This window comes from Stylophora pistillata, chromosome 4, assembly GCF_964205215.1.
Source record: "Stylophora pistillata chromosome 4, jaStyPist1.2, whole genome shotgun sequence".
In the NCBI taxonomy this organism is placed as follows: Eukaryota; Metazoa; Cnidaria; class Anthozoa; order Scleractinia; family Pocilloporidae; genus Stylophora; species Stylophora pistillata.
Window position 1 is genome coordinate 13,591,613 of NC_142522.1, and position 15,654 is coordinate 13,607,266.

General features: G+C 40.7%; 3 protein-coding genes and 1 long non-coding RNA gene across 9 annotated transcripts in view; 2 read left to right on the forward strand and 2 right to left on the reverse strand.

The window, feature by feature from the left end:
- The first annotated feature begins 8,635 nt into the window (after positions 1-8,635).
- LOC111329656 (uncharacterized) lies at positions 8,636-9,787 on the forward strand. Its single transcript, XM_022934410.2, has 2 exons — positions 8,636-8,851; positions 9,350-9,787. The coding sequence occupies exons 1-2, from the start codon at positions 8,831-8,833 to the stop codon at positions 9,785-9,787; spliced, it is 459 nt and encodes a 152-aa protein (XP_022790145.2). The 5' UTR covers positions 8,636-8,830.
- Positions 8,862-13,110, reverse strand: LOC148732536 (uncharacterized). Its single transcript, XR_016000020.1, has 2 exons — positions 12,310-13,110; positions 8,862-10,985 (listed from the first exon to the last, which is right to left on the reverse strand). It is a non-coding gene; the product is annotated as an uncharacterized LOC148732536 (long non-coding RNA).
- On the forward strand, positions 10,883-14,837 carry LOC111329658 (uncharacterized). Of its 2 annotated transcripts, none has more exons than XM_088757002.1 (3): positions 10,883-11,009; positions 11,672-11,824; positions 13,252-14,837. In XM_088757002.1, the coding sequence occupies exons 2-3, from the start codon at positions 11,737-11,739 to the stop codon at positions 13,971-13,973; spliced, it is 810 nt and encodes a 269-aa protein (XP_088613128.1). In that variant the 5' UTR covers positions 10,883-11,009; positions 11,672-11,736; the 3' UTR covers positions 13,974-14,837. The 2 variants fall into 2 exon arrangements, with proteins under 2 accessions (XP_088613128.1, XP_022790149.2); XM_022934414.2 differs by having other exon boundaries at positions 10,982-11,232.
- Positions 14,838-14,936: 99 nt separating this feature from the next.
- LOC111329657 (LIM/homeobox protein Awh) overlaps positions 14,937-15,654 on the reverse strand; it is a 28,513-nt gene continuing 27,795 nt past the window's right edge. For all 5 annotated transcript variants that reach the window (XM_022934413.2, XM_022934411.2, XM_022934412.2 and 2 more), the window contains one exon: positions 14,937-15,651. The gene's annotated coding sequence lies outside the window, so the exon portion shown is untranslated. The remainder of the gene's footprint in view (positions 15,652-15,654) is intronic.

A 15,654-nucleotide genomic window follows, 5' to 3' on the forward strand; every position in this document is an offset into this window, starting at 1 on the left:
CATTTCACACGAACTGGAATAGGAACATTCTACTGACAACAATCATTCACTTGACTCTGATGATGACTTCCGCACAGGCTGTCGAAACATCAGTCACTACCACCGACAACAGTCCTTCTCAGGACTACACTCACCCGGACGATCAGACTACACCTTCACATGTTACCCCCGGGTTCAAGCCATTTACTGCGATTAAAATTTAATTGCTAATTTTAGTTAGACTGAATTTCGCAAATGTTTGGATGTTTCTACCGTCTCTTACGGCATTTCACTTCAACTTAACATAACGTAGGTGAGCAGCGTTGAGTTCCAAATGGAAACTTAAAGTTTTTTTCGGTCGTGCTTTCCGCTCTCAGACCACGCAAATTTTGGTGATTTCACGTCATTGTTTTGCAGAGGATGGTTAAAAAGTGTACAAAGTTTTAAAACGAACGTGCTGAGCTATTGTTCTGCCCTTTAGATCTTTTGTTGCCATCGCCGTCTTGGTTTGCTTAAGGTCCTATTACTGTGGCCAAAACAGTACATGAACCCACTTTTAGAAGTTTGACAATTACTCTTTTATATCACCATTTGAGAACACACGACAATATCGTACCCTGTATCCTATTTTCAAACAGTAAGAACCTTCCACATGTTGAGGTGTCGCGCTGAGTAACTTAGTAAAGCTATGTGTCCTTCTTTGCTCACTCCGATCTCTTTTAAGTGGAAGTCAGAAATTTGTCCATCAAGCTGTGTACAGCGCACAAACTCTCCATCTTTAGAGTAAATGTCGACATGGAGGACTTTTTCCATTCTGTTATTTCCGGCAACGACGATAAGATTACTGGCCAAATAAAACGTAAAGCGAGTAAAATCATAATTTCTGAGTTTAAACACGTTAAGATGGTGGCCGTGTTCACTGAATATATGAACATAAGCGAAGTTGGCGCTCCAATCTTCCAAAGCCAGAACCATAACATGACCATCATTCATAGCAGTGATATCCAAAACTATTTTCAATATTCCCTTTCCGAAACTTCGAAAAAACTGTCCATCGTTCTCGTACACATGAATTAAATCTTCGATTCTACTGATCTCTTCGAGTAACACTACTTTGCTCTTGTCGTTGACAATCATTTTTGTCCAGAATCCTTCTCTGAGAGATAACTTGTGATGGAATTCAGCATTTTCAGTGAAGACGTAAATTTCAAATTTCTCTATCTGTCTCTCTGTCTCGGGTGTTTTCTCTTGGAGAAGCACATAAATATTCCCATTCGAGTCGGTGGCCAAGTCACGGACTGGTAACTTCGCGCTGAATGAGTCGACAGGTAGACTAAAAAGATTGATAAACTTGCCTCTGTTGTCAAACATCTTTACAGTTTTGTCCCAGTTGTCTCCAAAGATAAATTTGCCGCTTAAGTTTGCAGCGACACAGCTCGGTAATTTCAAGCTGTTTTCCTCTCCTTCTCTCTGACTAAATGACAGCGGTGAAACGGAACAGTGTTCCGTGCCCTGCTCGTGAGTTATCTCAGTCACTCTCACGTCACGCAGTGGATCAAATTTGTTATTTCCGGTATCAACTGTGGGCCACAACAACAAGGGTATCCCTTTGTCCACTGTTTGCGTGACATCGTAGATAATACGATTTATCTTGCAGACACTGCATATGATACCTCTGCGCTCAGCTTGGTTGAAATAAGCCATGAAGCTCTTTTCTACCTCAATCTTAAAACTTCCCTGAACGGCCGGCATTGAGTTCAGCTCCTCTAGATACAACAAGCATGCGGTTATTGCGTCTTCAGGATAATCTACCTTCTCCAGAATTTTGGCCGCAGCACGAATAGCCATGGCTCTGATACGATCAGTGGTACTCAAAGCTTCGTTGTTGAAGGCTTTTGTTGCTTCCAGACAAGCTGTTTTGAATGCTTCCTTGGCGTCGATAAGCGCCCTTTTGTGTGAATCACTCAAGCCAGCGAGCTGCATCTTTTTCAGACTGTCGACAATAGCGGAAGCTGTATCTACAGTAGTTTCTGATCGAAAGCGCGCAGCTGAACATGTTCCTGGACTTGTGAGAGCGTTCCCGTTCAGACGGAGAACTCTTCCCTCGTCCAGCAAGGTAAAAAGATACACCAATCCTTGTTTGAAGAAGCTGATGCTTGTTAACAGATGCTGCCTTGCAAGTGCATCTAACTTCGACGAGATGTTGTCTATTTCCCGAATGAGCAAAGAACGGAATTTTTTATCTGTTACATCGCCATCTTTCAGTTTTTCTACTACCCAGTCTCTTCCTTTGCTCACGAGCAAACCAATGGTGTCTTTTATCACGACTGCTATGATCGGGAGCATAACTGTTAACTACTTCTGAGTTCAGTAAAGAGACGTCTTCGACGACAAAGCGATTTTCATTCAGCTTGATGGAGAGCATCTCATTTTACTAATCATTGCGGCCGGTCTACGCGCGACCGTCGCCTGGGTTCCCATACGGGACATCTAGATTTTCATGCATGCGCGGTAGCTGCATCTTCGAACGGTGCCACTAAGCCACCTCTCTCTCTATGCTCCCTATGTCGTTCAGTTTTTCTCGATTTTTGGTTTCGATGTTGCGTTAGTCACGGTAAGATTGAGTGCGAGTTTTCTCGGAGCCTTGTGAAGGACTTCTGATTAAAAGTTTTGAATTTACAGGGTTTGTCACCATTCGTAACAACACTAATTCCACCAAGTTCTGCGCATGCCATATCGATATTTCAAAACAAAGGATTCTTCATCATTACTTCCTGGAATCAATTTGCGAACGATTTCTGAATCTATTTGAAGTGAAAGTGAAAACGTACTATAATTCATCAAAATCAATGCAAGGGCCGTCTTGTATAGGCTGGCCTTAAGGAAATTCACATTTCCGCGAAAAAGGTTTGGTTCATGAATATGGATCAACATGACTTCAGAGGCCCTGCGAGATATTTTCATTTTCTCTGCAGGACATCATTAATTCTTGAGCGACTCCATCAGATTTTTTATTAAGTACCATAAAGTCCTGTGCATGCTTCATCAATATTTTTCAAAATAATCCACCTTCGTGAAAACTCACTTGGTTCGAACTTTTTGGTATCAAAGTTGTTGCTGGAATGACTCAATCTCAAACAATAAATTATAAACTATTCATTTTAAAGCATTGCTGCTTAGTGTTAGAAAGGGAGACTCGAAACCTTCTTAGAACGTCACCTTTTCTAGGCATACGTTTCTGTGGCTTCAAACAATTAGGTATAATTTCGTGATGAGTCATGAAAAAGCATTAACGCCATTGAAAAGGGCTCGTCGACGAATATTTCTAATATTTTAAAGTCGGCATGTATATAGTATTTAGCACAGCCATAAATTACCGAAGAGTTTCGAGTCTCAATGCGCACCATTAGTGAGATTATGAAGCGTATTTCCTGACTAAACCAAACAGCAATGGGTATTTAAAAATTCGACAATTGTTTAGCGTTGTTGTCCGCTGGCTTTGGTGCTATAAAAGCATGCTTCCTGCCAGTTGTGGTGTTAGGGGAAGTTTCCTGCAAAGCTGTCAGAAACATATTTGTTACATACAGCAATTGCACTGAAAACAGCTCCCTTAACGGAAAGAAATCCCCTCTGTTTCTGTTTCAGTCTGAGATTTACAATACAAAGAAATAATTTTCTCCTCATTAAAACACAACAGAACAATGCTCTCCCGGTGATTAAAAAGAAGAGAAAAAAAACAGACGGACCCACAAACCCGGCCAGTAAAAACGGCACTGCTGTTGTGGACATCCTTTACTCGCCAATTTGTTTTCGTGCTAGCCTTAATTTAAGACTCTATGGCTGCCAGACTTTATGACTTAAAGTGGACACTACGCTTTGTTTAACTATTAGTTTTGCAGGTACGCCACAGACAGACAACCTTTATTTTAGCCCGATAGTAATAAAAGCTTTGCAGCTTATTATGGCGTCCCATCGGGGCCAAAATTCAACATTGCGATTTGACATTGTACTTTTAGTATTCTTCCTTATTTCACCATTGGACATTCAAGTTTTTATTCCTTATGAAACTTTTTCCGATTCAACATTGTCTTTTTTACAATTAAACTTCCAAGTTTCGAGTATTAAACATTGTACTTCTCGTAATTCCACTTTGTAGTTGTGGCAATGCAATATTGTTGTACTTATGGTATTGATATATTCAACATGCATGCAGTACTTCGCGCCATTCAACATTCAACTTTTCATCACCCAATCGCAACCCAGCTATTAACGAAGGAGCGCAGGCTCACTAAGGTCAAGTACCTCATGTAAGCCTCATAACTTCGTACGACGTTATCTTGTGAGATGAAAAATGGACGATATCTCGTATTTGCTGGACTGTGTAACTTCTCTTTATATAATATACATGCATTATCCAGATCTAATACCAAATTCTTGTAACTGATTTAATAGGAAATGTCTAGCAGGTAGAGGAGAGAATTAGCAATCAGATCTTGGAAATGAAAGGGCGAATTGTATGGGCCATTAGTCTGCGCGGATGAAATTAGGCAAAATCTGCAGTGGCTAACTAACTTAAGAACAAAATGTGCAGTCTGGCATCTACAAACTCTGGGCTATCAGAAATGGGGTTCAGAAATGCGGGTCTCCATAATCCACGTGGCAAATACTTGGTAACGACAAAGGACTGTACTGTTATAGAAAATCATGGAATTTTAACAGGTCAAAAGTGTACGAACCCTGAATGGTAACAGTAACACTGGAACCTATTAACTGTGATGAAAAAGATATCAGTGTCACAGACAAGTATAAAAATGAAATAATGTGGAAATATAGGAGGAAAACAATGTTAAATCTATTGGTAAACCCTTCTAATAAATATCAATAACTATGAATTCTATTTACATTCAGAAGATAAAAGGTGTATGATTGATAAATAAAACATAATCAGCTATTGTGTTGTTCTTTGTTCTGTGACTACTGCATAGAAGCTCCAAATCTTTGTTTAACTTATCTAAACTCTGGACATATTCTTACAGAAGTCTCTATTTATTTCTTCTCCAGGTCTCAGACTTGCATTGGATAATTCAGCAAAGAGTGCCTTGAAATGACACTTACAAGGGGCTTCTTTTCAATGTTACATTGTTTCTTTTGATTTGTCCCAGTTATTGGATTTTTAATGCAGATAGGACCCCTTCTCACTTGGATACTGCTATACCAGATCATTAAAAAAAGTGATATCGTTAGGACTAATATAATTAAATGTAGCTACTTTGATTCAAACAAAAGTGGAAAAATATAACAGCCGTGCTCAATATGAGGTCTGCTCTCCATCTAATGTGAATATCTTTAAATTCAAGGTTATATAACATTTAGTGAAATTGTTAATATGACTTGTTATTTTTTTATTAATTCATATTAGTAACAAGTATTTTAATTCAGGTTAACCTATACTATCATTGTTATTAATTTATCTAGTTTTCATTACCTTTTTTTATATGGGGTCATTGTAAGATTAATTATTTTTTATATGGGGTCATTGTAACCCTTTGCCGTGGAAACATGGATTTTGAGTCGTTCGCATGGTTGATTTCCTATTCTGTTGCTTGAGGTGTCGTTTTCCTTGCCGCTTTTCTTTTACAGAACAACCTCCAAACCTCTGGAAATAGGAAAATGCCTTCGAAAAAAACGGAGTTCCTCGGTTTTAAAAGTCGGCCCTTACTATTTTCCTCCAATTTCGCTAAATTTTAGACCAAGGACACTTGAGCCCGCGTTGTTGACCGTATACCCTCTGATGTAGCCTTTCATTATTCAGCTCTATCGTTTTCTTTATCATTGGAGGTGACATAGATTAGCCCCAATTTTAGCCAAAAGAAAATCTTTAAATGGAACGTATGACCTTCAAATTCACTTTCTTTCTTTAACTTTTAATCTAAAAGAGTGTAAAACCCTTCCAAGTACGCAATAAATTATAACGTACATGTATGAGTTCCTTTCACATTTGTATTGCTTAGAAATTCCAAGCAACTTGAGAGCTCTTTGGAATACCCATAGATCAATCCCACGTCAAGGCAAGGTTCAAGGTTCAAGGTTCATTATTTCACACCATTTACATAAAATTAATATAGATAGAAAAGTAAAATTGCTACAAATGATTACAGAATAAAATAAATAAAGTACAGATAATAAGAATGTGTGTAGTGGTCAAAGTAGCGAAGGCTTTCTAGTTGGCCACCATGGACCTACTTTTAGATAAACAAAGAAATGGCACTGACCTAGGATTGATGTGCAAGAGATAATTATGTATATATAATTTAAAGTATGTCGGGGGGGTGGGGCAGAGGGTTTGGAGTCTCCCGCTTCCCGTGCCACGCTCTCCCGCCTCCTGTACTTGTGTGCCCCCTTGCCTCCCGACTCCCGCCCTCCATTGTGTTGCTCCCGTCTTCAGGTTAATGAAGAGGATCAGAAACCCGGGTTTAACTTTCAAACAGAGCTAAAATTTAATATTCTTGTTCATTTCGGCTGGTCTTTGTTTTGGCTGGGGATCATTTGTTACCGATGGAAGCTACTACTGGTCAGTTTTCTTACTAAACTAAGTTTCACTAACCGGGTTATCACAGTTTGATCGTCGCTTCTGACATCTCGTCATAGAGACGAAAGTCTCAGCTCACTATGTGATGTAATAGCTATTGCCAATTCAAAATCAAAAGAAAAAAATCAAGAGGTAGACGAAACGTTTAGAGTTTGCTTCTTCTGTATTCATGCTTGCTTTCCCTTTTTGACGTAAGTAGGACTAAGTATTCGTAGTTAGTACATCAATTGTTGAACCGTTTGCATTTTGAGCGTTCAGTTTAATTGCTAGTGAGGCATGATTGAACAGTCTTGTTCGACCGATTATCAGATTTGTTCAATGGGTTGAAATCGTCTTTTAACCTTTGCGGCTAGAAAAAGTCTTCCATGCGCCGGGGAGGCCGCACTGACCTCTTCCTACTCCAAATTTTGGTTAGAGCCTCTTCTTCCTCCGAGTCAAGATAATATTCTTGATTTTCTTCAGTTTCATTTCAGTGTTTCTAAATCACATTCCCCTCGGCAGTCTGAAAGGATCTGGCAAAATCTTTCTTCAGTTAACTCTAAACGACCGTTGCATGAATAATCGTATCGAATCTTCCCACAATTAACGTCACTTCTCTTGCATTTTGCTTCTTCGCTAGATGTTTCCAAGAGAAAACAGCTTTCATCTATTATGACATATGTAGTACCACAGAAATCATTTGCGTCTATCGCACGTGAAATGAAGATGGAGAAAAAGTTGGATTCGCATTTGATTGCGTAAATTCCAGTATGTGATGACTGATACGTCTTGTGATCATACCCAGGCAAGGGTACGGGCTCTACATCGCTTCTATAGTTAGTACCTGATGGATGCACTGGTGTATCTGTATTGATGTAAGAGCTTGTTCCTCGGTGCTGTCGTGTGCATCCACTGAAGTCTACACATAGAAGAGGAGAGTACCAGCTTTGTCTTTCGTGAAAGAATTTCGCACGGACTGTTGCCTGACCCCTCGTCCAAATTCATTTCTCCAATCGTCCTCTTTATTCAGGAACACGGGCCTAGTTGGCTCTCGTGGTACCGGAAGTAAGTCTTGGTACTTGATTGAAAACTGTGATGGTAGCTCATAGTGTTGTTTCTCCCGAGTGAAGCAAATATAACCAGGACAAGCAATTCTCATTAAGGTCTCATCTGCTGCCTCAACGAAATACATCGCACAATCCAGCACAGTAGGTGTGTCTGTCACCTGTCGCATTTCACTGTTGAAATACTCGTTAACGAGTGTAAGAAATGTTCTTACATCAAGAACTTAGAGCATACGAGGACATTCTTTACTTAATCGCGTTCGGAGGCGATGGAGGAAGTTCTTGATGAAAGTTACTGAGGCGACTGTCTTCTCAGCTAGGGTTCCCTGCGTCGAAAAGTAGACCACTCCGCACTCTCCGGCGCGCTCACCGAAGCGGCATTCCTTTGAAACAAATTTGCACCACGAGGCAAAATCTTCAGTAATTTGGGAGGTACAGTCATAAGGAGCGAGCTCCCAAGGTCTTCCATGAACGGATTTTTCGTGGCCACAACGGAAAATACTGAGACCGATTAATATGGTCTTTGACGACATTTGAATGACCTGTATTACCCTGAATCACTTTCTTTGTTGGAGATTTTCGACAGCTACAACTTACTAGACACTGTACATGTCTTGCTATCTCATGACCAATGACGGGATTCACAATTTACCGGAAGCAATGCTGTTTTTCCAGCCCGGGTACAAATTTACGTTTTCTTTCCTCTGAAAATGTTTTTAAGCATTGGTAGACGTTAACTGAAAATTTCAAAACCTTGCTAGATAAGCGTTCATGACTGAGTAATACCCAGTAATAAACAACAAACTATCGCCTTATTTATTTCTGCTCCCGGTTCCCGCCCTCATGTAGATACCGCTTCCCGCTCTTTGTTCTCCCGCTTCCCTCCCTCTCCCGCCCCTTGTTCTCGCGGGCTCTCGCCCCCCTGTTCCCCTCCAGCTCTACAGAATTGCTCACAAATGTACAAATGCACGATCTCGAGCCCGGAGTCTTTACGGCTACTTGCCAGCGGTCAGACGCGGGAGATTAAAGCGCGGGGTAGATCACGTTCAGTATCGAAAGAATCGATACTCATTGCTGTATCGATATTTTTCGATCCGACCTCGGTATCGCTTGTATCGAATATTTGGTATCGGTGTCGGCCCATCCTTACTTTTAGTGCTTTCGTGCCAAAAGTTTTAAAGATAGTCTTGCTTCTCTAGTGAACCCACTAGCTCACATAATGGCAAACGGTCAAATTGAGGTAAGAATCATTTTTGAATAATTGTGAATTTTAATGAGGGTTAAAACTTACATAATGAATATTAATGACGCTGTAAGAGAAAGATTTTGTGGGCAAATGACATTCACTAGAAAATTTCACATTCCATAAACAAAGGCAAATACAATTCAACATCGATCCACACACACACACACTTCTCCCTTTGGACCCTCTCCTTTGAATGCCTGTCACACAGGCTAGATCTAGGTGTAAAAATGGGCACTGAAAATTTATTTGTGAAAACCTAGATAAATCATAGGGGGGGGGGGGGGAGGACTGTGATGCCTTAGTATCCCATCCAGTGAGGTGTAGCAATACTCCTAATTGCTTAATTATGCAGAAGCTGGACACACTGTTTGCAGAAGTAATGCGTAACTTGCATCCACTATTTAATTCAAATCATGATCAGATGAAAAGGAAGTTAAAAATTGTCCGTATCAGTAAAATTTTAATAATACACTACAAAATTTGTTTACTTAGGTCAAACAACTGAGAGAGAACTCAAAGAGATTCACTCTCGAGAGTATTAAATCATTTAGCAGAGGAGCTGCATATGACTGTTGGCTTCCTCCAACAAGGAGTGTGGCAAGAACATGCCTACCCCAGAACACAGTAACAAGACAAGTGACAAACCCCTTCACCCTGAAGTTTCTCCCTCCAGAAAACCAAGTTCTGAAGTGGAAAGATGGCATCACCTGCAAGAATCAGCATAAGAATGGAACATTTGTTTATGCTGAAAATGTGCATGGCTGCTTTGATCTCTCCTCATTGCAAACCATGCTCAAGCTTAACAGTGCCAAATCAATTAAGAATGCAGTTCAGAAAGAGATTAAATGCCGGTTTGCAGCTCCATACAAGACATTCCGGCAACAGTACACCAGCCTCCTGCATCATCCATTGAGCAATTTAAGGATTTGATATACTCAGTAAGGTATGGCAAAGTAATTTCACCCTATGGTATGTTCCCTAATGAGCTGTCTACAATTTGCCTGAACCAGTGGTTATCCTGTGACCCCATTAGATGGCTAATGAAATCCCTAAATGGATCACAGTCCCACACATAATTATTGTCTCCATCTTAATGAATTCAGGGGAGATGCATCATCACTCAAATGCTTTGTAAATGGTTCAACAAAGCCTGACAAGTTCCTGTTTGCAGTCAGTGTTGGTCGTTCCTCTAAGGGTGACACTTTTACTGGCAGTGATGTTCAAAGGGGTTGCCATTGGACAATGTGCCTTGTGGATATTAACAGTAGAGAGATCATTTATGGTGACTCATTGGGATGGCCTAATCCTCATGGACTCATTGACAAGGTTTACTCATTTATCAGGTTGGTTTGTCATGCTCCCCACAGTGTGAATTCAAGAACTGGAACCCATGATTGTAATTTTGCATGTGCACAGCTCCATCCTTTTCAAACATGCAGCAGTATTTGTGGTATTGTTGTGATGGTAATGGCAGCAATTGCTTGCCATAACCTCCCACTATTTAAACTGTCCACTACATGTATCAGCCAAGGGAATACCAATCAACCACCACATATTTATCTCGAGAAACCTTCATAATTTAATGGCCATTTACGTAGAGTCATTGCATCCTGGGTAGCTCAAAATGCTGTTAGCATTGAAAATGATGTACCACAGTCTGTTTAATTGCCTTTGCAGTCCTTAAACACCCCTAATATGAAGAAAGATATCAATCGGTCCAGTGACAAAGATCAGGACCCCTCTAATGAAAATCCGGCTATGGACATCCATTCCAATGATTTCCCAGTTTATGAAGACAGGCCACCAGATGCCAGCAAATCAGGTCCCCAGTTGTGTCAATGACCAAGAAAAGCCTGCCTGATGATAAAGTCAGTGAAGAATCATGTGAAGAAGCTGATGTCAAGGTTTCCAGAATTGAAGACAACCCTTCTGTCAACAATGGCCATTGTCAGCTAAATCCGGCCAATGACGTCCACTCCAGTGTTCTAGTTGATAAAGACAAGGGCCACCAGATGAGCCAATCAGGACTCTGGTAGTAACAAGCAAGACAGTGATGTTCCAGTTAATGAGAAGATTTCAGATGATTCCATTAATTCCATTGAAGCTAGTGAAGAAAATTGCAGTGTACCTGGCAAGAACAAAAACCACCAGTGTAAGTTATCCTTGTTGGTATTCTCTTGCAATGCAAGCTTAAAGCGGCACATGAAAAGGCAACATCCAGATGAAAAACTGGAGTATACAGGGACATGCCATTGTCACCACTGTAACTTTAAATGTCACAAAAAATCAGACCTGCTGGCTGAGGCAACAATGATCTCAGTGAGAAACATGGAGTTGCATTTATACAACAACAGTTTACCTTGACAATATTGCAGGTGAGATAGAAACACTTTAATAATTACAACTATAGGTCTAAACCATCTACCAATTGTGCATAGTCATGAGATAGAGTGGTAAAGAGAGAGCTGGGGATGAGTGGGGTTTTAACAGCTATTATCTGCATCATTTTGTTAACCTTTCTAACCAATTTGAAATGACACCCTTCTGGCCTCGCATATTCTTTTGGCTAAACATTGCTGGATGCACTACATAGAAGTGTTCCATCAGGTTTTATCTGACACTACATTAAAATAGTGGGAGTTGGAGGGGTGGTGACATAAAAGCAGATCTCCACTGGACATCTTTGGGTATTTTATTAGCTAATGTGTTCTATGTGTAACCTACTTGATGGCAGATTATGTCAACTACCAGTTCATGATGTTTATTATATTCATGCAAATTGCAATAATTTTACATTTCTATTTCCATTTATAGCATTTGAGCAATGGAAGGCAAAGGTAGAGGAGGTAGAGAGGTACTCTTTTATAAAAACAACTGGGATGAAGGGTACTGTGCGGTATTACCAATGTAACAGAGGAAGAGTTTACAAACTGAAAGGAACTGGAATAAGGCAATTAAAATCACAAGGTACAATAAATGCTATCATCAAGTACGAAAAGTTATTACTGCCCCTTGTGCCACAACCCTGAGTATTTGCATTAAGCAGGCCTGTAGGGAAGGGGAGGTGCAATGGGTGCATCTGCACCCCCCAGGAGTGGTGGAAGTCTGCCCATTTGGAAAAAAGAAATAGTAGTGCCTGTAGTACCCCAATCATTTGGGAGTTTAAGCAAATCACTACGGCTGGCGCTGCTACGGCTATCGTGGTTGACGAGGCTTGGGGAGAGTACGTCGCCGAAGCCCGCCAAAATTCAACTTTTAAGCAACGCGAACTACAAACCTAGTACGGCTGAGAAGTTTAAAACCAATAAATTAAGCGTCTTCGCGGTAGTTTTTGCACGTCTAAAAACTCAAAATGACTTCGTTTAAAGGGACGAGGGATTCTAGCGTTTGGAAAAAAAAATTGTAAGCGTTCCTGTGCACAATGAATGAGTGAACTAAAATATTTAGCTTACGTGTTGTAAAATTGCCAGTTTGGAGCTTATAAACACCAAAGCAAAGTTTCTTCACGGTCCCTCATAACCCTCGTCATTCCTCGGCTTCAGCTATTTGAATTTCAAGTAGTCTTTGAGGTTTGAAAAGGAAAAGTTAGACGTTCTACCTACGCATTTCTCCTTGCGTTCGCTGCGTTCTCCATATGCACACTGCTTCGATCCTTCGACAAACCCGGCGGCAAAAATAAAGGCAGATTCACTCGGTAAGGGACAGCAAGCTTGATAAATAAACCCGATAAGCTATTTTTAAAGATTTTAAGTGTATTTCAATAATTAAAATTGCTCAGGAGAAAGTATAAAGCGAAGAAAGAAGCGAGATAAGTTCACGTACCACAGACTACGTCGAAACATTCCCACTCGCGTAGAAGGATTTCCCGCGACGGCTGGATGGGAACCACTGACATGCGCAATGACTCGTTTCTGGACAATTTTACTTCCGGTAGCCGTAGCAGCGCCAGCCCTAGTAATTTGCTTAAACTCCCTATTTACGTACAGTATAGTCCTTTAGGTTGAAGGTCTGTCTTTGTAGATGACCAGATTGTGAGATTCTAGGTTGAATTCAACAGTAAAGTCTACCTTAGGAAAAATTAGGTGAAAATATATTCCTGTAATCATTATTTCCTAAATTGTAAATTGTCTGCCTCAAAAAGTTTCTGTTTCACAAAACTCCATTCATAATTTCAAAAGTACCAGAAATGTTCATGTTTTAAATCCACTTTTGACTTCCTGCCTTCCTATTTTTCCAACTGGGAAATGCCCTGGAACCCCCCCCCCCCCTTCCCATGAGCTCACACCTGAGGCACCCTACCATGAAAAATCTTTCCTATGGTGGGACTGTCAAGTATGGGTAAATTGCTCAGAGAATTATCCTTGCTGATTTACTTTTAATTGATAATATTGCAGGCACATTCAAGATACAGCGCAACTGTACAGCAACCCTTAAAGCAACGACTACTGAAGATGGCAAAATTACTGTTGACCTATGCCTTACCCATTATGGCCACCAGCAAGACCTACAACATACATGGTTGCCAAAACAGAAAAAGGAGGAAATGGCTGCATTGATACAGCAAGGAGTTTCTAAGGGCAAAATACTTGGGGACATAAGAGAGAACAGGATGCAAGGGGGGGCATTTAAACACTATCACCTCACTGACATGAAAGACCTGTCTAACATCTCAAGAGCTTTTCAGTGGTTTGGGGGTCAAGTCCAAAGGTCTGAAAATGACCAAGAAAGTGTTCGGGCCTGGATTCAAGAGTGGCAGGAAAGTGGGAACAACCCGGTACTGTTTTACAAGTTGCAAGGAGAGCAAGCCCAAGAAGATCTTGATCTACTTCAGGAAGACTTCTTCATAGTCATCCAGATCCCCTTCCAAAAGGCAATGGCCCAAAAGTTCGCTTCCAAAGGTGTTTGTATTGACTCGACACATGGAACTACAGGATATGACTTTCTGCTAACCACGGTAATGGTTACTGTTGAATATGGAGAGGGGCTGCCTGTGGCTTGGTACCTTTCAACCCATGAAGATTTTACTCGCGTGTTTTTTCTTCAAATTATAGAGAGAAAACTGTGGCGAGTTATCACCTCATTGAATAAAGAGGGATACCGCAAGCCAGTTTTATAATGCCCGGGTGGCTATCATGTATCTCCGCCATGTAAAAAACAGACTGACTTTTTTTTCTTTCCTCACTACTTTTTTTACTCAAATGCCTCTTCAGGTGTCCTTTCGATATTAGATAGGCTGTCTTATAGGCCATACGGGAGCTTCGCAACGAGTCGTACTCGTTGTGAAGATGGGCGAGGAAGGGGTTTCGTTCTCTTCACTTTCACTGGCGCGCACAAACCCCTACACCACATTCGAATCTTCATTTGAGGAATTTGCCAAGAGATAAAGTTCACACATATGATCGAGTGTCACAGGCTTGCTGAGGGCAAAAATCGACTCCTAACTTAAATACACGACGTAAGGCAATACTCTCTCTCCTGGGAAAAAAAGATGTGCGACAAAAAAAATTCACGTCTGCATAGGGGAGCCTGTTTTAGGCGTTCTGTCCGGAAAACGAAACGCAAATGTAAATGAAGGGGTAGCAGCTAAGCGAAAAACGAGAGAGGCGTGGGTCGGGTATCGTAAGGAACATTACGCGCCGACCTAAATGCGATTCTTTTTTTTTTTTTTTTTCCGCTCGCTTTTACTTTCGCGCCGTTCGTTTATCTTGTTCTGTTATGCTAACTGAACACCTGGAACAGTTTAGAAGACATTTTCAAAGAAGAGCTGATCACCAACAATTTTTTCTTAAGCCTTATTTTAATAGCAACTTGCAGACGCACCAAGTGCAACAGCTTTGGCCCCTACTAGGAGGGATGTTCATATTCTATGGACAAAATTTACACAGCTACGACCTCATGTATACTGCACATTCTCTTATCTCGTATAAGAAGTTAAATATTATTTGTTTTTCCTTTATGCCAATATATTACAACATTTTAATGGCGGAGTTTCTTGTGAGAGAACATGGACCAGTCCTGTTCTGGTTGATGATAGCAACAACAACAGCCTGGGAACAGCCATTATTTATCGCCGGGGGGGTGGGGGGTGGAGAGGGTTCGGAGGAGTTGGGGGAACACATGGTTTTAAGGAGGGGATGGCGGGGGAATCAGTAATCACAACAGAGTAAAAAGGGGTTTGCTGTAGAAAATTGACTCAACTAGGGGGACTCATTAGAATACTGCAGGGGGGATCAGGTAATTTTCATTACGACACAACTAAAATCCCCACCCCTCACCCCGGCGATAAATGACGATCGATCCCCTAATAGAAAAATTTTCTCAGAGAGGGTAATGAGTTTACATGGCGATTCCTGTTTACTGTTTTGACTGTTGTCCCGAGTAATAATGTAGTTTTGACAGTCGGAGAACTTACCACAAACATGAACACTATAGTGAATAAGCATACCCTTGTGTATCCCTTAAAAAGGGTTAAAAGTTGGTCTGAATTCCAAATTCAAACGCTGTTAAGTCGAGTAAATTATCTCCTTCGAAAATAAGAGATTTTAAAAGTAATATTCCTGAAACCACCACAGTTTTCTCAGTCACCCATTAGATTAAAGTATTTTTTTCTTTTTTCCAAAATAACTTCTCCAACTGTGAAAACACACAGTTCCAAGGTGACAAAGGCTGGAAGCTATGGAAATGGCGTCGTTTCATTTTTGTTTGAAGTCTACTGTTCCCTTACAAACGCATCCAGCTGGTCGCTGCGATTACTGCTGATGGCATGACTAATTGAATTCCTTAAAATCTGCAATCTA

Bases quoted from the DNA above. Each gene is read 5' to 3' on its own strand.
- LOC111329656 (XM_022934410.2), top strand. From the start codon at position 8,831: ATGGCAAACGGTCAAATTGAG. The intron at 8,852-9,349 runs GTAAGAATCATT...TTGTTTACTTAG, and splicing joins TGGCAAACGGTCAAATTGAG to GTCAAACAACTGAGAGAGAA.
- LOC111329658 (XM_088757002.1), top strand. From the start codon at position 11,737: ATGAAGGGTACTGTGCGGTATTACCAATGTAACAGAGGAAGAGTTTAC. The intron at 11,825-13,251 runs GTACAATAAATG...ATAATATTGCAG, and splicing joins AAGGCAATTAAAATCACAAG to GCACATTCAAGATACAGCGC.